The sequence below is a fragment of the Dermacentor silvarum genome, chromosome 9 (genome assembly GCF_013339745.2).
Source record: "Dermacentor silvarum isolate Dsil-2018 chromosome 9, BIME_Dsil_1.4, whole genome shotgun sequence".
NCBI lineage: Eukaryota > Metazoa > Arthropoda > Arachnida > Ixodida > Ixodidae > Dermacentor > Dermacentor silvarum.
The window spans coordinates 140,620,218-140,641,737 of record NC_051162.1 but is presented as its reverse complement, the minus strand read 5'-3'; the positions used below and the strand labels follow the sequence as shown (position 1 = coordinate 140,641,737).

Here is a 21,520-nt window from a genome sequence, read left to right as displayed (position 1 = left end):
CGAATATTGGTTATGAGAGAACGATAGGATCTCATAATGACACGTCATTACATTGACTCGAGCGAAGCATAAATACCTTTGTTTCTGTCTTTATTTTCCCGTACATACTGATATATGGAACTAGAACTTGGTTCTAGTTCCCTATAGTTTCGTGGTTATCAAGTGTTCTAGCAGCATGCTGGTCGATCCAGTAAAACGTCGTAATGAAGGTTACGTCACGCAAAAGTGGAAGTTTCTGCTGAAGTTTTTGGCCACGAATAGGGTCCTCACATTGGACCCTAGTGTGATTGCTTTGATTCATAGGGTTAATCTTACAAATTAAAGTTGAGCTTATGAGGGACGCTGTTGTGAAGCGCTGCGTATTAACATTGGCCAGCTGATATTTCCTTAACGTGTAGAGAAATCAAAGTACATGAGCGTTTTTTACATTTCGCCCCCATCGAAACTCGGCCTCCGCGGTGGGGATGGGTATAGTGCATCGTATGTTCCTCGTTTTTTTGCTTGTGTACCTCATGGCGACGTTGATTATGAAAATGTTTCTCGTTGCACAGTTGTACGTTTTGTCTGGCGCCAACTGCACTCATAAATTGCACTCAAAACGGAGTAGCATCGCAATTTTTTGGTGTTCTTGAGCGAGCTAGAGGTCGATTGTTCAAATGCTGGCCGTGGCAGAAAAACTAAGATGAAACGAAGCATAAAAAACTGCAATAACAGAATGCTGAGATTTTGTCTATAGTAATAATGGGCAGCGTCCGCAGCAATTTTGAGATGCAATCCTTTAGCATAAACCAATCATTAAGCAACAAGGCGGGGGGGGGGGGGGGAGGGTATATCGTGTAAGTGCCGACCTAGTAGGCAGTATACTTCGGCCGCCACTGATAGGCCGGAGCTGTACCAGTCAGAATAAGACTAGCTAATGGGGGCGCGTGTTCATTACTCACTGGTAGCCCAGCGTAATCAATAAGTACTTCAGCAGCAGCTGATATGGACATGTCCACTAGGCAGACACCCACAGGATACCCACCTAGTCTGTCATTCCTTAACACACTGCTTACAATTCTGACAAAAAGGTTCAATAGGGAGTCATTTTACCCATTTTAAACGTTCCCGCCGCCATCTTCTTCTGGCTAAACATTAAATAATGTGAACAACTCAAAGAATAGCTAGACCGAAGAATTAAATGTTCGGCTAGTTTGCCTTGCATTGCTGACGAAGAAAATTTGCGCAAGCAGAAAGATAAATCGCAAGGGAAAGAAAGACAGAGCCTAGTGCTACGCTCACAAAGTTTAATAGCGGGAAGGGTTTCAGATATGTATCACCTTGTCCCGCATGCGCACAATAAAAATACAGAAACATCTCCGGTAGAACGTGCACAGATCAGATACCGCTGCACAGGAAGCCAATCTCTGATTTAGAGTGCTATGGACGGCTCAAGTATACAACAATGTATGTTGTTTTTGATAAAAAAGGCCAGCAACGCAAATCTAGAAGAAAGGTTACCGCTGCTATCTAGAATGGTAATCTCCGAAAAACGAGCCTCACAGTCACACGCAGTAACGTGGGCCGCCGTATGTGCGGGCTTGTCCGGTTTCTTGCTGTGCCCTTTCTTGTCTTTTTTATTGCTTTGCCTTTTGTCTTTGTCCTTGCTTCCCGTGTGAGTATAGTCTTTTTGTTTGTGCTAATTTCCCTCATCAGCAATAGGTTGAAAGCATCACTCATCCCAAAAGTAGTGCCAGAAGCGGCTGATACTTCGTGCATCTCTTCTGTTTGCATTGAACAAAAAGGAAACCGAGATAATTTAAGCCGTATTGCATGAACAGTCGCTGCGGTAATTTTGTTTCCGAGTTAATGTTTGTGCCTATGCACAGTAATAGTACTCACAGAGGTGGTGTTATGTTCCGACTTTTGCTTCTGAATTTTAATATGCAACCATGGCACCCCATGATTGACAGTTTAAGTGCTTTACCAATGTTCATACGAATGATAGCTGTAACCAGAATTGAAAGAGTGCTCAGTAAACTTGGCTACCACGCCCAAATGTCAACTACCAGCACTGTCTGAGGCACGTAAGCTTGGGGCATGGCCCGCAAGAACAGCGTCTTAAGAGCAGAAGCTGCTGAACAAAACTGCTCCCGTAAAACGAAACATTGACTCAACAGAAGTGCAGTACGCACAGTCGCAGCTCAAACGGTATAACTCTGCGTACAGTCGGCTTATACAAAGAGCGATTCATTGGGCCCGCAACATAACCAGAGATTGCCGCGTCCAGTTCACATAATGTATGTGCGTTCAAATGTGGGCCCATGTGCGTGCCATGTCAAAAATTGTGAAACCTGCGGCGCATAACCTACAGAAACGCGAACATAGCTCGTGTCTTAGCTCACCTATGAGCCCATGTGCGGTTTGCAGCCTGAATATTGAACAATTTAAAATTTCGTGACTATGCACCTGCGGTAGCAGCCCAGTGGCTACTGCCTTGTGCTGCTTAGCACAAGGTAACCGGATCGAATTTTGGGCTCAGCGGCTCCATTCAAAAGGAAGCCGCAGGAAAAACAAAGAAACATTCATTACTTCTTTTAGTGGATGCTCAAAACTATTTCGCAGTGGTCCAGCGCAGCACCCTTCATACCACATACCTCGGAGGGCTGCTCTGGAACGTTATCTTGCGCTAGGGACGAATGTGATCATGTGGTGTGCTGTCTGTATTTCTTTCACTACTTTGATTTTATCTATCTATCAACCCTTGCCACGTCATCCTGTGTAGGGTAACAAACGGCAACAAGAACGACAAGTACAACAATGACAACAGCAAAACATCAAAAACAGCAACCGCCACAACGAAAACTACCACAACCACAAAGACAACAACAACAACCACATCTGTTGGAGCTAACGCTTCCAGCGCCTGGCGAAGGACATCAACCCACACATGCGCAAACACACACACGCACACAGACACAAACAAACACAAATATGCAAAGGTGCGCACACGCACACACACGTGCGCAGGCGCACAGACAACAATGCGTTCGGCGCACTTGTTCAGAGGTGCCTGGGGCAGCGAGACAATGAAAGAGCGGGGCACATTTGTTGTCCGGCTCGTTTTCATGTCAGACAGATATCGCGCGTCCGAAAAGGAGAAAAATAAATGTTCGGCCGCGAGCGCAGAGCACGTGCCTTTCACGAACCGTCCACCGTTTCGCGGACTGGTGTTCGGGCCCAACTCCCCAGGGTTCTATTGCGCTGCATTCTAGTCACGTCTCACCGGAGGCGACTTCCATTCGTACGTGTTCCCTGGAACGCGGCTGCCTCGCGTGGCGCCGGAGCGGAACGGTGCAGCCGCGCCGCTCGGGACCTTAATTAAAAGCCGTATATTTCATCGGAAAAGTTCTCTTTCCAGTTCTGCGGACGGATCTGGGGTGCTATTTTGGTGCTTTTTTTTAGATCGCCACGTTAACCCGATTGTTTCATGAGCTTAAGTTGGGCCAGCACAATCTAAGAATGGGATGCGGAATTCGCGACATACCACCGCGCCAACGAGTGTTCTATTTTGCTTCGTGCCCATTGCTTTCAGCGATTCGACATGCTTTCTGACCGGACAACTAAGTTCGATTTCATTCCCGTGCTCTTCATGAAGGTGTTAACACAGTTGCGCAAGTAATTAGGCATTCAAGACAGAACGACTGCTGGCCAGTCAGCGCTGTAAAACAATTGTGACATCATCATCATCATCAGCCTATATTTATGTCCACTGCAGGACAACGGCCTCTCCCTGTGATCTTCAATTACTCCTGTCTTGCGCTAGCTGATTCCTATTTGCGCCTGCAAATTTCCAAACTTCATCACCCCACCTAGTTTTCTACCGTCACTATACATCCCTCCGAACTACCACCTATCAAAAACAGAATTGCACAACTTTATCTATGAACTTGCTCAACCTTATATTATCTTAGGAGATTTTAATGCACATGACACCCTTTGGCGAGATTTTCGTTGTGATGCCAGATGGCGCTTGGTAGAACGCTTCCTCCTCTCTACAGGTGCATGCTTACTAAATAAAAAAGAGCCTACATTCTATGGCGTGGCAAACAAAACATTTTCATCAATCGATTTAAGCACTGCGTCTAGTACAACGGTCTCGTATGTAGATTGGAAGCGTGATCAAGAATCCATATGGGAGCAACCATTTCCCGATTGGAGTGGAGTAGAGGTAGAACACCCGGATTCTAATCTGAAGGTCGTAAGTTGGAATCCTCCTCCAGTCCACCTACATTTTTCAGGCATGCAGTGGGGCCTGACACCGGCAAAAGAAAAAATCGCTGAGAGCTAGTGGGGCTGTGCTAGTCCACGTGCAACCAAATTAGGAATGCCCACTAAGCTTCAACAAGGTCACTCCAGAAAAGGAATTGGCCTCCCTGGTGCAGTATTCGGTCGCTACCTCCTTCGTGACTCCTACAATTAACAATTATGGCAGTGAGTCATTTTTTCCAGCAATGTGACAGTGTCATGCTCCAGGCGAAGGGATCAGTTAACTTAGAAAGGGATCAATGACTTTTCCAAATAATTACACAACCCATGCCACTACCATTAAAGTAAAAACGCGTTGAACGTATATTTTCTCTGGCATTCACTCAAGGCAGAACATATTATTATGTTTAAAATAGTCAACCGCCATTGTGAAATGTAATGTGGATGACAACTTTTCCGTTGCTTCTGGGGCCTAATTAGTAATTATATATCAGTATGTCCTACTCTTTGACCCCTCTGGGAATGTCATTATGCGAAAGCAGCCGTGAGTTCAACAACGTACACCGAGTTGTCAAATTTGGGTAAAGGAAAGTTCGAATGCCAAGGATTCCCACCAAACAGCAGCAATCGACTAATGCTTCAAGATCTTTTCCTAGGCTGTAACAAATGTTCTGGCCGCCATCAAATGCTGCTAAGAAAGTGGCAGATTCTTCATGCAAGAGATGCTGTTCTTGGGGATACTCATGAGTGCGTATAGCCAACAAAGGCTACAAAGTATGAAACAGGCAGTGTGTTCATTGATAAGGTTTGTTTGTGAATCCTGAACAATTATTGCAGATTTATGAATATAATGTTTTATCTGATGTTTATCTTTATTTCTCTTCAACACTTCCTCAAGCATACGCATCTATGTTTACACCATTTATAATGAATACACAGAACCCAGGCTTGTGGAGATGTGCTCGTACATGGTAATAAAATAGTCGTTAATCAAGAAGAGCATTCTTTGCAAACGCCGATGAAAGCTTCGGTTAAGCTAGCTGCTAGAGCGTAAGATATGCGTTTTTTTTCTTATCGTTCTTGCTATAGTATTACTTATATTTTTGGGTGCAATAGAGGTGCAGCCAGTGGCTTTGAGAAGCAGCAACATCTCCTTCAACGCGCTTAACTAAAGAAAAAAAAATGGGCTTCTCACGAGGTTGGCTAAGTTGGTGCATCCTGAAGGACAAGTTTTCCGCTAAATCAACTCTTGTGCTGTAGTCCTTGTTTACGTTTCATGCCTCCATGTTGTTCTCTTGATCGGCTCAGAGTCGTCAGTAATTCAATGAAGAATTTAAGGAATCCCTCAGGGAACAACAAAAAACCCAAATGTGCTTCAGTAAGCGGTAATGGTTATCGTAATGGCACTTTATTACCGCGGTAAAACCAAAAATCTACACTGAGGTGTATATAGTCTTGAACCTTCAACTAATCCATTTAGAGGCATTTTTATTTTCTCATTGATTTAATTTCTGACGATCACATGAACGATGTATCCGCGAACATAAACTATGACTTTATTCGCCATACTGTTATAATTAGGTAGTCCCGTACGCTTCAAACTGTTCAGCTTTTCGCGGCAATTTCTTGCGAACACAATATGGAAGCCGTCATCGGACCGCATACGATGTTCCTCCTCCGATTTGTAATCATTGATCTCATTTGGTTGTTTTCTTTTTTTCTGACGAAGTGATAAATGCAATTACACCCATTCGTGGCCACCGTTCTTGCGATTATAAAGTGCGGCAAATTTTATGAAAACATTCTTCTTGCTGTCAAACGGATGGTTATGAAGAAACGTGAGCTGACGCTCAGTTATACAGCGTTTTGGTATATTCTGCGCAGCGTGCTTAATTGCGGTGCCTCCTGAAGGTGAATTGGGCTAAGAGTTGGAATATAAAGTTCTCCCGGACAGCGCTTTAATTGTAGTGCTCCCATAAAAACACAGGTAGCGCCGGCGCTCACCATATTCGGATTGATCTAGTCATGCTGAATGAATGATCTAGTCATGCTGAAACTCTGTAGTTACTTTACAAATGTCCATGAAAGACAGTCGCTGTTACCTTTAATGAACTTGAAGTGTGGACTACAGAAGTATGTGTGTGTGTATGTGGAGATGGGGGTATCAGAATGGTTAGCTCTGCTACGGTTTTGTAAACTGTTGTTATGCGTATTGGTTAAACTGTATAGATGGGCGTAATGAATGATTGTCTGGAGTTGCTTGAGATATAAATGCTGTCTATAACGTGTGAAACAGTATATTCGTTGGCTAGCATCTTTTACTTTATCTGTTAGCGCATTGGCGAAGGTTGTAGTTAGGCAGAAGCATGCAGTACTTCATGACCGTCTGAGCCACGCTTACAAAAACATATTTAGTGACGATCAAAGCGCAGTTTCCTAGTTACTTGTTCTTGCCACACAAGCGCTTCGCGAAGCTCTATTTCGTTAAACATTGTGAGAAAGAACATTTTAAAAGTGACAACGAAGAACTAATGGCGGGGGTTTTCTCTATGCTTTGTTCTTTGTTTTCTCCCCAGTCTCCTCATTGTGTGCCAACAGGCACCTTTGTGTTCGTCTGTATCCTTAGAAGCAATAAAGTGTAAATAAACTGGTTAGTTGTTATTGTTACACTCCATATCCTTCATCTTTACTTATGAAGGGTATTATTATATTTGAGTAGTTAGCTGAGAGTTATTCCTGGCCTTGTTGTTGTATATAAGGGGTCTCAGTTTCTCCGCAGCCAACGAGTGGTAGTTTTTTGTTTCGAGCATTTTCTGTAGTTTTACTACAAAAAGTAAAGCCACTACTACTAAAAAACCAACACGTAGTCATCGTCATACCAAAATACTTTAGAATGTGTTCTGGTAAATCCTTTTGATATGTCCATTACCATTATAAGTAAAACAATTCGTACCTAGCTTTACCTAAATGCTATGCTTAATCATAATGACAAAAATTAAAAAAATGTTTTCTGTGTAACAGCGATAGTACCCATCTCTGCTTGAAAGCAGTGATAACAGACAACCTAAGTTACCATTAGGGGCCATTGAGATATGGTGAGAAACTGTAGTTGGTGCGCATTCAATCGGGTACAATGTATTTAAAAGCTATTTTCAACGATTCGTGTTCATTGAGAATATGCATCATTCAGATAATGGTAAAGTCGTTATGGCACGTCAGATGTTCTACACAGTCAAAACATAGACTGGGTTCTTATAAAGCATGGGCATTCGCTGGTTACGATACTTCCCGTTCACTCGCACCGTAATGCATTGCTATCTAAATGTCGCAATTGAATAAGAAGCGTTTCGCAAACGGCTGTCTTTACATTGGGTAGCAGTATTGAACCCGAAAGTCGGGCAAAACTCGCATGCTGTCTTTCCACACAATACGAAATTTCCTTATTGGAATATGCATGGAGAAATATTAACCGATAAGTTGGCATCCATTGTTAAGCTTTAAAGAAATATGTGAATTAAGGAATTTAAGTTTCAAATTAGGAGGATTTCAAATTAAACGGTTTCACGAAATTCACTATTTTGATTTACGACCTCTTGCTCGGAATTTGGCGTGGATACTTTTTCGAGCATAAAAGACGCGCGCAAAACTTTAACAAGATAAACAGGAAATGGATACATTATACTCGAGGTGGCTGTGAAGATTCCGAATTTTGTCAGGCTTTCGTGCCTATCTATTATCGTTGCAAAGGGTCAGCGCCATTTCAAGTATTTCGTGCATGTAACGAAGCTACAGGATAACATCCGCACTGATATGTTTACACTCATTGAATTTTGTAACGCCAGGTAAGAAGAACCCGTACTCAATTCTCTCGCACAAGCTATGCACGGCCACTGATATGGAGTGCTTGTTTTGGAACATTCCGTCATAACGAACCAGAGTAGGGCCTACATACACAGTAGCACGCCATACGTTTCAATACACGGAGATGACCACAACTTAGCAATATCTGCCACTTTTGTAACTAATATTATTCAAGAATTAGGCGTTCACATTGCAAGAACCATCTTGATTCATGGGATTTAACATCGCAAAGAGACTCTGGGGCTACAACGGTCGCGGTGATGAAGACGTTCGAATTAATTTTGATCACCTGCGGTTTTTTGAACATCCATCAAAGTTAAATCACACAACCTTTTTTTTCATTTCGCCTCCATTGTAATGCGGCCGCAGAGGCCGTGATTCAAACCTGTGACCTTGTGCTAAGCAGCAGAAAGCCATGAACAGCTGAGCTACCATGGCGAGTAAGAGCCATTCTAAATGGTGTAAATGGTATAAGCCATTCAAATTGCATCATGTACTCTGCTTAAAAGAGAGAGGTGCTGAGCAGGAAATGAAAGTCAAGAATATGTTGCGGGAAATACGTGCAATTAAGCCACTATCAATGATTGATCGATTGCTTATTAATGGATACAGTAGATCAAAAGGAGAGCAAATAAAACGTAGGAATGAACAATCATATCACCAATATCACGTCATATGCATAAAATATAAACTGGCATAAATTGAGTGTACAGGGTACGCGACTTATAAATATTAAGGTACGTTAAGAAAATAGGCTGTATATTGCTTTTCTGAAGGCTGCAATCACGAAGGCTAACAATGGTTTTAGGAAGGCTGTGTCACGACATTAAGGCACAAGGCGACGCTAACGCTTCACCGATGCCTTGCGGCATTCTCCAAACCCCCGAGTAGCCCTTCTTTTCACCGACAAAAGAAGAGACAGAGAAAAAAAACAGCATTCAATGTCATATACTAAAATACCTGAAAAGAACTGCATCGCTCCAGAAGGTATCAATAAGGACTTATGGCGATACGTTTAAAATGTCAGCAAACACAAAATATGCGGCATGCTTTCTTATATGGATAAAATGTATGACAGCGACGTAAAAACTAATTAAAGTTATAGAAAGATCGAAGAAAGCACTGTAAAAGCGCTCAGACCTATTGTAAAAGCATAAACTTAAAAAAAGTCTGTCGCTACGCATAATATATGTTTCAAGAACCTTAAGCTTTCTGGAGACTAAAGTTCCTACATTTTTAAATACTGACCGATACAACTTTTAACGATGAGATAGCCCGGTACAATTAGGCGATTTCAAACGGGCTGCATCAGCGATTTGTGCATTCTTGTGCGTATGAAGCACATACACTGTACTTGTCATATTACTTGTTTTCATAATACCCCTGGTTAAATATCAGCTTTGCGCATGCCGCGCATAATGCGGTAGCGCGTGTTCGTATAAACTATTGCTTAACAGCATATCGTGCCACGCCATACGCAGGCTACGCATATCGTAATAAAGTTACGACACGAAACCGATGCAGTGACGTCAGCCTAATGAACTTGTTCGCCTCGTTAACTTTTCCTTCGCCGCATAGGAATACTCGGCCTTCGGGCTCAAAAATAAAACTGAATCCGTAACCAGCAACGAATCGCAGGTCGTGGAGCTATAGTTTAGGCAGAGAGAGCAGCCTAATTATGAGAACGTGCTTTATCAAGAGAGACGTATGCCAGGCGCTCTTTTTGCGATTTTTCCCGCTGTGCCACGGTTTCCTTTCACATTCGTTCGCAGATTCATAACGCACACTCAGACACCGACCATAGCCGAACGCATATTCTAACTTTCGGTGTTTGCCTGGAACACAACCGGGCCCAGCAATTGGACTTTCGTATCACGTCTGTACAATATAGGACGAAACCCAGGGGTGGTGATGCACTTGCAAAGGAGACGCCGCATTCGATGTGGGAGTTTGTGCGCATACAGCTAGAGTGCACCACTGGATGTGACATGGGCACATGCGTGTGCGTGTGCCTGTGTATGCGTGGGCGCGCTGATGTTTGTATATATGTATGTTTGTGTTCGCGAGTGTGTATATATGTGCATGTGTGGTTACGTGCATGTGCCTGCGCGCGTACATGTTTTATTTTTCTTTGTCATCCTGTGGAAGGTGAGGTCACGGTGCCGCGATTCTATCTGATAAAGGGAATCAATAAATGCTTTCGTGGAGAATACGTATGAGGTGGCGAAGCCCGCTTTTGACTTCTTTAGCTCCGCGTCTCATGTGTGAATTTTCCTACGTGGGTGTGTTGATCTTGGGCCGCTACGCGACCTCGTCTACGTATTTGCAACTCAGTATAGCCACACATGTTGGAACTGAGCATAGGCCGCATAGTGTGTGTTAGAAGTTGACTTTGTCTTTTATTTGTGGGTGTTTTGTTGTATGTAAAACTATATGGGGACTTCGTGGACTCTCCTTAGACAACTTGACTCTACAACTTGCGACATCGGCGCTTATGTCACAAAATTTCTTTTTATTAGTAAAAAAAATATGCGAGAAGGAGTATCCGTCCCCTTTAGAAATTAGATTTTTTTTTGTTATTTTCGTTTCAGTGATAAGAAGATAACACTGCAGATACAGAAAACAAGGGCGTACTGATAGAAACTAACACGGCGACCTCATTTTCTCGTCTTTCTTTTTTTTTTTATCACAGGAGCACGGTGATCGCCACTATGTCGTCAATCCCAGCTAGCCAAGCGTCCATTTCGACGACGCGTGAGGGAGCCTGACGTCAGCGGAGATTCCGCCCAAAGGACCTGGGTGCGTGGCCTGCTGTGACGCCGTCTGCCGCCCTCTGTCGCTGTATCGGCGAACCACCAGAGAGAGGAGGCTGAGGGAGAAGCGGATCGCAGTGGCCGACACCGAGTGGGCCGAGCCGTGGGTTGCCCAGAGGGCGTCTTCCTGTTTGTCCTGGACGCTGCGATGGTCTTGGGTTCGTAAACACTGCTAATTATGAAAGCGCTTTGGAAGGAAGTCTTAGCTCTGCAGCGCCTACCTAAATGCATGGCAAAGCAGAAATTGCTTTTCTTGGCGACCACTACACCTGCTTTGATAAGGTTTGTTGCTGCTGAAGGAAAACAATCTAGTGAGTACACCAAAGATATTTTCAAATTATGCCGTCGATATATTTTATTGATGGAGATAAATTTTAAAACAAACAACAGATAATTAAAGTGTCACGTTACAACTCCGTAAAGCCATGATAAAAACGACATCACAATTCCATATAATGCACGTAATAATAGATCTAAACAGAGAAAGATGATATACGCTGACTTGAAATATACCGCTCATTTATGAGAAAGATATTTGCAAAACCCCGTAAACCTTGTAGCAATTAGGCGTATGCTGCAAACCTATATATCGAACTTGCCCACATGAGGTGCTCCTGCAGATACAGTTCACAAAACAGCGATAGCTATTCCTGGTGCAGAGTTACAGGTTTGCAATGCTTTGTCCTTCGACTTTTCCTAAGCGTACCAATTTTCGACAATGTATGTACAAAACTGGAGGTCCCAAATTGCATATTCTGCTTCTTAGAGTAACTGTAATTTAAGTTTTTTTTTCAAATGCCAGATAATTCATTCAAAGCGGTCAAGCGGATTTTTCTTGGAATATTTCTGCAACTTACGTGCATTTAATTAGGTCACGGGGAGTTGGCCCGGAGCTAAAGCTTCCTTGTAGGAGGAGGCGTCATGCATGGGGCTAGTTAGTGACTTTTTATGGTGCTTTATTACAACGCGGATGCACAGCTATGACGGTGCCCAAACGCGCAGTCGTGTGGGTATTTTCACACTTCGTGGGCATTTTCTTACTTCGTGGCACTGAAAAATTAAATAAATTGCGGCACGCTAAAGGAAGCACTCCACGTATGTGGAGGAAATAACCGTGTCTTCGTGTTTCCTGTCGTAAAAACAGCTTTTATTTGCCTAAGCACAGCTACGAAGGTGCAACATTATGGGATAGGCTTGCATGCCGATGCTACATCCTGGAATTTGATGTCAACTTGCAGTGTTCTAAACGCGCTTCACGGAGGTTTTTCGTGCTCCGTGAAGACACAGCTGTATAGAATAAATTGCGTGAAATTTTACCAAGGCCAACTGCAAGACCGTACATAAATTGCGCGCACACTGCTCTGCGGGGAGCGTATCCACTTTATATTTCGGGACAAATCTTTCACGTAGTCTCTTTTTGTAACTATTGCACAGCAATATACACAAAACGAAGTGTATACACGATTCAGTTACCGGCATGGACAGACGTCAAGTAAACACTCTGTTGCGGCGTTATCTTTATTAGTTTTATTGTCGCTCTTCAATTTATTGATACTTATTTCAGTTATTGATATGAAGTTGTTAGTGTTAATTATTGCTGTAGAATATAGACAAAAATGAAGCCGAGGTGCACTTTCCACCTATATTTCTCCACGGCAACCCTTGTATAACAGAACGGGATTTCACGAAGGTATAACGAGTAACCAAAACTAAAACTGCGCCACCACGGAGGGTAATGAATTATTGTAACACCTTTTTTTTGTTGCTTCTCTTAGTGGGTCGTATTTGAAACCAAATCAGCAGCGTAGTGTGACACCGCGTTGTTTCATTGTTTGTGGGGTGCAGGGTTCTGCGGCCAGGCTCGCTGATGGCCCGTTCGCATGGCGGGCTTCACGAAGCACCTCAGCACGCACGTCTACTTCCACATGGACCGGACGGGCGCGTCATCTTCGTCGTCCGCAGCGGCCCCGGCGAGCAGCAGCATGACCGGCAAGAAGCCCTCGGGCAGCCCGCGACTGCACGGCACGGACTCGGGGGCGGCGCCCGCCTCGCGCCGGTCGCGAGACACCGCCACCCGGACGCGAACGAGGTACGTGATGTACCATACACTCTACAACTCTCCGAAACAAAACAAAACGAAACAAAACAAAAAAGAAACGTTGTTGTAGGTGCTATACGATAATGATTAGGAACCGCTTGCCACGAGTGTTACTAATGCAGAACGAAATATTCCGGACGCGAACCAAATACGTGCCGTACTGTACACTCTACCGCTCTCAGAGGCAAGACAATCAGAAAGATTGTTGTAGGTACTATACGATAATAAGTAGAAACCGCTCGCCACTGTGTTACTAATGCAGAACGAACGGCCACGCGAGAACGAGGCGAAAGCAGAAGCCAACGTTTCGGACAAGTGGACTTGTCTTGACAGGTTGCTCATAGTCTTGAATTTTCATCTCCCGCATTCCAAACGCCGAACGATACATTCTTTTAGCAAAAAAGAGAACCTTTACAGAAGGTGCGCATGATATTTTGCTGCATTTCACCAGCCTATTCGTTGAAAGCGAAAGCAAAAAAGTCATCAGAGAGATAACGGCATTGTTGTAACAACGATGGTGGGGGAAGGACAAGGCCAAGTACGCATGCAAGGCCATTGGAGGACCGGTGTTATATTTTCAGCTAAAGTTTATTGAAAGAACGGCGAACTTAAATGTATCAATTAAAAATATTTTGCTATTTTACTTCCAATAGCGTATTTAGAAGTTGTGTCAAATGTGATGTTTATTTCTGTTACTGCTCTTACATACTTTTCTGACAAGTTATTGCGGTTAAGTTTAAAGAGTAGGGGTATTCATGTAAAATATTTGTTTCTCATATACGCAGTGATGTGCTCAAGCCTTGCTCTATGTGGATAGTATGAGTATTTACCTGAATGTCAGTGTTTCCTTGGGCCTGCAACTAGCCTTCTGCTATGGGTCGTATAAGAGTTTTCAAATCACTGTATATTTTACGTTCGTAAAACAAAATAAATTTAAATTGAAAATTAAATTTCAGTCCAAGCTCACGACCGACATTTGGAAATTACATTCATGATGATGAAACCAAGGCGACAAATGCTGAAGTCCTGAACAAATGGTGACAACCACATTTGAGCGATATACAACGTGGCGGCGACGCTCATCGTTATAGCATAATTGTGTCCATGTGAGAAAGGACGATTGAGCTTACATTAAGACAACTTGGCTCCAGCGCAGTGACTTAAAAATTCTTAATAACCCATTGCTAATCAGGAGCGCGAACTACTAGGGCAAAAGCTAAAGCACCAGAAGAGACGAGACACAGCACAGACTAGCAACTGAAGGTTTGTTCGAAAGGCTGCAGTATAGTGTAAACCATGTAACAAATTCGCTTCTTGATCAATTTCAGTAGTGTACTTTGTGCCTTTCTCGTGTGAGCATACATATGTTGGCCAAGCAGGCAGATGTCTCAACACCAGGCTGAATGAGCATTGGAATTCTACAAAAAGGCAGAGCACACGCATCTCGCTATGCGTATGAGAGACTGCAAGTCGAATGATAACTGCACAGACCAGTCTGGAAAAAGTCTGATATAAGCGCAATGATAAAACGACGAGAGAGGTCGCAGAAGCCCACGAGGTAAAGAAAAGGGGACGGGGTGTGTCAGCCATGCCACCATAGCGCTTCATGATATTGAAGTGGCTTTTCTAGATAAGACGTAACACGTGGCAGATTTTTTGGCGTGTGTGACACCGAAATATATTCTTTATTTTTAGTGCTCTTTTTGCTCACGTATGACATATCGTAGCTTTTAAAGTTTATAACATTTCGAATAAACCTTAATTTGCCAGTCTGCTCTGTGTCTTGTCTCTTCTCGTGCCTTAGCTTTTGTCCTAGCAGTTCGCGCTCCGACCTAGGAATGCTTCCTACCAACTCGCCCATTTATTGCTTCTGTTCAACTTAATAACCCGGCCTCCATTCCGACTTTTGAAACTGTTTATGCTGCTTTTCACGTAATGTAAAAGCACTGCGAATGCGCGGAACACCCGTGTTCGTTTATAATGAAGAAATAATAATAAAGATAGTCTAATAAAGAAGTTCAGGGATAACCCATCTCACCGTGACTGTTGATTTAAATTCTGGGGTTTTTAAAATCGTGCCAAAACCACGATTTGATTATTAGGCATGCCGTAGAGAGGGACTCCGGTTTAATTTTGACCACCAGGGAACTTTAACGGGCCCCAAGGCACGGGACACGGGCGCTTTTGCATTTAGCCCCCAACGAAATGCGAACGCCGCGGCCGGGATTCGATCCCGCGAACTCGTGCTTGCTACACCATAGCCACTAAGCCACCACGGCGGGTACCATGACTGTCGATGGTACTGCGATTAGCATTGATGCAATGTAGTCACACAACGTATTACCATCGCCGAAAACGTATCAATCATGTATGAGGCGTGCACTCCCATGAGACTCGATCCTGTCTCATGCTTCGGATGGATGGATGGATGCTGGATGGATGCTATGAGCGTCCCCTTTGAAACGAGGTGGTGGGTTGCGCCACCAAGCTCTTATTATTTTGCCTAATGTCCTACCTTTATTTTTGAGAAACACACAAATACAAATAATTCCAGGCATCAACCTTTTTGAATCATTACTGGGAACTCTGTTCGCTCGCTACATAGCGTGCCATCTAGTGGTGCCACCACGAAGTCTGCGCAAACCCTCTGCATGGCCTCGAAGACTGCACTGGGGGCGCCCCAGTGCACGTGACTCATGCGTAGGTGGTGTCCAAAACCTGAAGTGTATGACGTGTTTCCGCCTTCCGCGATCGCTGCCGCCACAGTCAGCCTGCAAAAACATAGCCTTTGAGATCTGCATCTACTATTTAGACGACGCCACTGCTGCAGCGTGAACCTGGACACCACCTGTTGCAGCCGGGCTTCTCCCTCGAGCTTCCCTGTACACATGCTGCGCAATCTAGCTGTGCTCTTGAAAAGTCCCCGCGTGTCCTCCGAGATGCGTGGCATGCCGGTACCTGCGAACGCTGCGAAATGTTTCCGCGCAGGCTCGCTTCCCCAGCGGCACCTACCGAGTGACCCAAGTTCGCGGGAAAGACATCCGAAGCAAAGCCGATTGCAGATTGAAGCGTACTGCGCGTCTCGCTCAGCACCACGGTGGGGTACGCACACAGCTGCACAATGGGGACGCCAGTGCTTGTACGCGCAATGCTCATGTTAGCAGTGGAAAGAATACACAGCCTTGGCTCCGCTGCAGTGCCGGCTGAGCGGAATGTGACGGTACGTCCACTCGGCTTCGTCGTTTTCGCAGCCAAATACACTGCGCATCTATGGCTTCTCTGGAGACCTTACCCTCCACTCGGGGGCCGCGCATGCGCTGTGGATGACATGCTGGCATGGCGGTGTAAACGTGCTCAAGCGGCCATATAAATACTATCGCAATTGAATAAAGTTACAGGAACTTTTATTGCGATAGCAATTATGTGGACACTCCAAGCGGATTTCTGCCGTCGCCGTCACCGTGAGGTTCTGTATAAAGCCCAAGGGGATAAAATCGGCACCACGCGCCGTATGATGTATTTGCGAGTGAAAGCGTGCGACGGTGAGCCGGCAATCGCGGCTCGCGCACGCAAGAGCGGGAAGCGGGAGGAAGAGCACAATCTTGCACTCGGGCACAACACTCAGGAGGTGGAGTGTTGTGCCCGACTGCACCTCCACCTCCCTACTCCCGACTCCACCTCCAGCTCCCTACTCCCGACTCCACCTCCGGAGGTGGAGTAGGGAGGTGGAGGTGCCGCGCTTTATTGCGGCTGCGCGCTCCCACCGGGCCGGGAGGTTCCGGGGCGAGGGGGGGGGGGGGGCTCGTTCTGCGCCGTGAGCGCCCTCGCGTGCGGCTGTATCTTGAAAGCTATCTGCGCGGGAGCAGAGTCCGCCCTCCCTGTGTTTTTCTGTCTACGAACGTGTTGATGCGAGTGCTGGCACGAAGCTCAATTCGCTCGCTGCGAGTTTCTGCGATCATCGAGTGGGATGCGTTCATGTTTGCTTGTGCGCGCGTGATACCATGCTTGTTAATTTAGTTAGTGTGCCTATGTTTACAAGTCTGTACGGCCGATAAAACTACTATCCTTACTTGGTGTAGCTGTCCACTAATTCGCTATTACAATCGATAGTTCGCCTTTCGGGTGAAACTGCGATTTGTTTTTTTTTTTGCTATGTCATGTTACTAAAGTACATGAAAAAAATATATATGACCTCTCTTTGGCAGCAAAGGCACTCCTGTGGAGGTTCGACTGTCTCCGCTGTTGTGATCGACGACTGTCCCGCCGTGATGACTCCTATATGGCTCGTCATTTGCAGGAGCGAGGCCACCGAACCGTGCATCATGCCCTCCTCCGTGGCGCCGTCCCGCTACGACCCGACGAGTGCGGACTGGGACGAGTTCGACTACTTCTGCCAGAGCCCCTACCTGCTGTCCGTGAGCGAGCCACCTCCGACCAGGGAACGGTTCAAGCGGCGTCTGTTCCGCCGCTCGCAGAAGTACTCCGACCCGCCGTCCGCGGGGCCTGGATCCCAGAGACACCTCGACCAGCCGCCGCCACAAATGAGCGCCGAGAGACTACGGTACGAAATCGTCACTGTCGTCCTCATCATCATCTATCAGAATAATGATCATCAGTCAATTGTATGTCCACTACAGGACGAAGGCGATCTCCGACTACCGGTAGAAAATCATCAATCATCATCATCATCACTGAGACTTGTTATCATCAGCTAACTTATGTCGCCCCCTGCAGGATACAGGTGACCTTCAATTACGCCTGTCTTGCTCCAGCTGACGCGATCTCCGTATGCCTGAAAATTTGCTAATTCCATGACACCACCTAGGTGCGAGGGCGATTCAGAAAGTAATGCTTCGAAGTCCACTATTTTGCCAGTAGTACTGCAAACATTTTGAACTCTTTATCATTAGTGCACTGACGTTTAACCTATAGAATGCCACTTTTCTCACCTTCCTATCTCTTCTCTTTCCAGAAAAATCGAGCAATCTATGGCATCCAGATGTGACGTCCGGTTGAAACAGCGGGCTGTAATTGAATTTCTGACTGCGGAAGGTTGTGCGCCCCCTCAACATTCATCGCCGTCTGACTGCAGTTTACGGGAATGCCTGTGTTGCCGTCAGCACTGTGCGGAGGTGGGCAAGGACTAAAAAAACGAAAATACAGCTGCATCAAATCTCCACACAAGCCACAACTTTCCGCACTCAAAAATCCAATTACAGCCCGCTGTTTCAACCGGACGACACCACTGAATGGCATGGATTGCTCGATTACTCTGGAACGAGAAGATATAGAGTTTATATCTTAAACGTCCGTGCATTAATGATAAAGAGTTCAAGATGCTTGCAGTAATATTGGCAAAGTAGTGAGTAGTGGGCTTGGAGGCATTACTTTCTGAATCGCCATCGTAGTTACCTGGCGTCGGCGCGACTGCGCTTCTTTTGCCTTGGCATCAATTGTCAGAATAATAAGGCCACTGGTTATCTACCCTACGAATGATATTGTCTTCCCAACTGCATTTCTTCCTCCTACTCTTACTGGATTATAGACTACCCCCGTGTCCTCTGTAATTCACAACGCTATCTTCCTGTCTCCTAACGTTCAACGCCTATCACTGTTCTTTCAATCACTCGTTGCGTAGTCGGACTAACTGCACAACCCTTTCTGTTAAACTCGTGGTTCTGACTCATACGTTAGCACCGGTACAAGAGAATAATTCTGGACTTTTCGTTTCAAGGGAACGTTTTGGTATCCATGATTTGGCAATACCTGCCGTGTGTGCTCTAACCCCATCTTATTCTTATGCAGATATGCTTCTGTGCTCCGAGTCGACTATTTGGACTTAAATGAAATACAGAAGAAACGCAGAATACTTGAGCGATTGTTTCGGCTCTAACCTCATTTACGGCGACAGCAGAATTTTATTTCCGTTCCCTGCTTTTTCCGCAAATAATTGGGTTCACTATCTACGACGTTGTCTAGATCACCAACCACTTTATTCTCGGCGCATCCTCTATTGTGGGCATGTGCTATGTTTGAGGCTTATCATCATCAACGATGGTAACCATGACAACGGAGAAGGCCCACAAACACACTGTCTTCGTGTATATAATATACATCTGCGATGCACATAGTGTAATCCTCATCCACTACAGTATGGCTCGTTTTGGCCTCCGAAATACATGCATAGCCGCCTCTGCTCTTATAGTCTGTGTGGAGCGTAAGGCCTTGCACTAGTTGCCCACCACCGTTCTCGCGTGGTAGCTCAGTGTTCAGCACGGTAGTCTCTCATAAGGTAATTGCTTCACTACCTTGGGCCCAAATCACAGTGGACGTGGTTGTAGAGAACGTTTCTTTTTCTTCACGTCGTGGCAATGGGATGCTGGGGCTGACGATCGAGGTGACTTGACAACGACAAAAATCGTCATTGTGTCTCGTCGATGACGACAAAGGTCGTTGTTGGCTAACGGGATGAACGGACGGACAAGGCAAACCCACGAAATTCCGAGCACTTAACAGCGCTCGCGGAAAGCGTATCATCATGAAATTCTTTCTTTTTATTGCTATCAGAACATTGTTACATCGCTGACCTCTCGCACTTCAACTTTTGCCACTGGGTAGTGCATGCTTTAATCGGTAAAGCATCGATCTGATGTACTGAGGTAACTGGATTGGAGACCAACCATGGGACGAACTTGTGTCAATGGGCTATGTGACACTGGTTATCTGTCGATCTGCGATGAACCTCACTGATGCAAACCTGGGTCGCTGCGTATGCGTAGCTCTTCAATAACAATGTAAAGAATCCTTTAAAATGTCGTTGTTCCTACGCAGAATCAAACTCGAGCCATATATATTCCGACAGCCTTGTCTGGATATATACTCAGACACACGCCACGCGTGAACTTCGGGCCGACGCCGCTACATGGCGCCCTATGTCCAGGGGGAATCGTGACAGGGTAGTCGACTGCACTATGGGCCTCATACGTGACATTTTAAGGCGGTTCCTACACGGTGCGTCGCACAATGCTTCAACGCTAATTGGGTTAAAAGACAGTCATTCGGAGATGGTTTCTGGTGGAATATTTCAATAACAACTTTGCTATCGGTAGCTTGGACACCCTGTATACCAGGACCATGTAAATACGCCAACAAAAGGCCGGCAAAACAAGAAAACAACACCCCTGTACCCTCGCCCGCGGGCTGAAAAGCTTCAAGCAAGCGCGGGTAATTGCCGCACACTTGTCCACTGAGTAAAGTAAGAAGCTTACTGACAGTCATTTTTTCAGTCCGTAACTTGCAGTGCATGCGTAGAAGAATCGCGCCTCATGCTAGTGAGATATCTGGCGAAGATGTCAAGAGTGTACGCTGCTATTGTAACTATACAGACCGGACTGCAGTGACGGACAGTACAAGGATTTGTCCATGCGTTGCCCAGGCTTCAGATTAGTTCGTGTATTTTACAATAATGCGTTTTAAGTTTAATTTTGTTCGCAATTTGTTTGTAGGGCAATATTTAGTGAGATACCTACTGTAGTCGTATATTTGTTAGTTATAGGGGTTGAGACATCAACGACAATTTCTCCGAATCTGTATACTGCATTTTTTGCATATGGAGCACCTGCAAGTTTTCATTTTATTACATATATGTGTACAGAGAATGCTGCACGAAAAAAAATATGCAGTGCCTAGCCCCTAATTTGTACCAATGGATGGCCTTGGGAACATATCCGGGATAGTTACGTAAAACATAACAAATGACTAGACATTGACACTGCTTCTTATCTCACATCAAGTGCAGGGTGTCTGTAAAGCTCGTGCATATTTTGAGTCACCTCTAAGATCGACTATATACAGTTTATTTTATTCAAACTCATTTCATCGTAAAGAGAAAATTCCAAGATTTGTTTCTGCTGTGCTTAAATAGGAGATGACATCACACCACGACGCCAGTTAAGGCAGACAGGAGACTCCTCGAATGTTTCAACAGCTTGTCATTCGTGAACGTTCTCTGCTGGGTTGCTGATCCAAAGTGGCAGTTCGTAGCATGGCATCAGCAACACAGGCGGGGCGCCCATGGGGGTAATCCATCTGTCGACACAAGAACTGTCACGAATCACCGTCATCGACTAATACCTGGGTTTCTGGTCTAATACCTCATCACTGACCTGCCTGCCGACTTAAGCAAGTGGGTTCAAGAAGACTCTCATCACAAAGCATTACTGGACTTCCAGCGGCATCATGGGGTCGCATTCATTTATAACAGCTGTATGTTACTCTGCCTCAAGGCGGCCTACCTAAATCTAAAAAAAAACATTAACGCAGAAACTGCTCAGAGAGTTATCTAAAACATGCGTATGCATTTGCTACTAGCCGCCTGCTTTTCGTCGTAGCATGGTGCTTGTCATTGACACAATGGTGAGAAACAGCGCGAAAGTCGTATAGAAAAACGGAGAAACGCCGTTGTGGCGCTGTAATGCTAATTAGACCAGCATAAACGGCG

General features: G+C 45.1%; 1 protein-coding gene across 1 annotated transcript in view; it reads left to right on the top strand.

The window, feature by feature from the left end:
* Positions 1-21,520, top strand: part of LOC119463948 (uncharacterized) — a 261,047-nt gene that overhangs the window by 180,476 nt on the left and 59,051 nt on the right. Inside the window, 3 exon segments of the mRNA XM_049655838.1 lie at positions 10,802-11,080; positions 12,768-13,011; positions 17,318-17,581. Coding sequence (XP_049511795.1) covers positions 12,803-13,011; positions 17,318-17,581 — 473 coding nt within the window. The 5' untranslated portion in view covers positions 10,802-11,080; positions 12,768-12,802.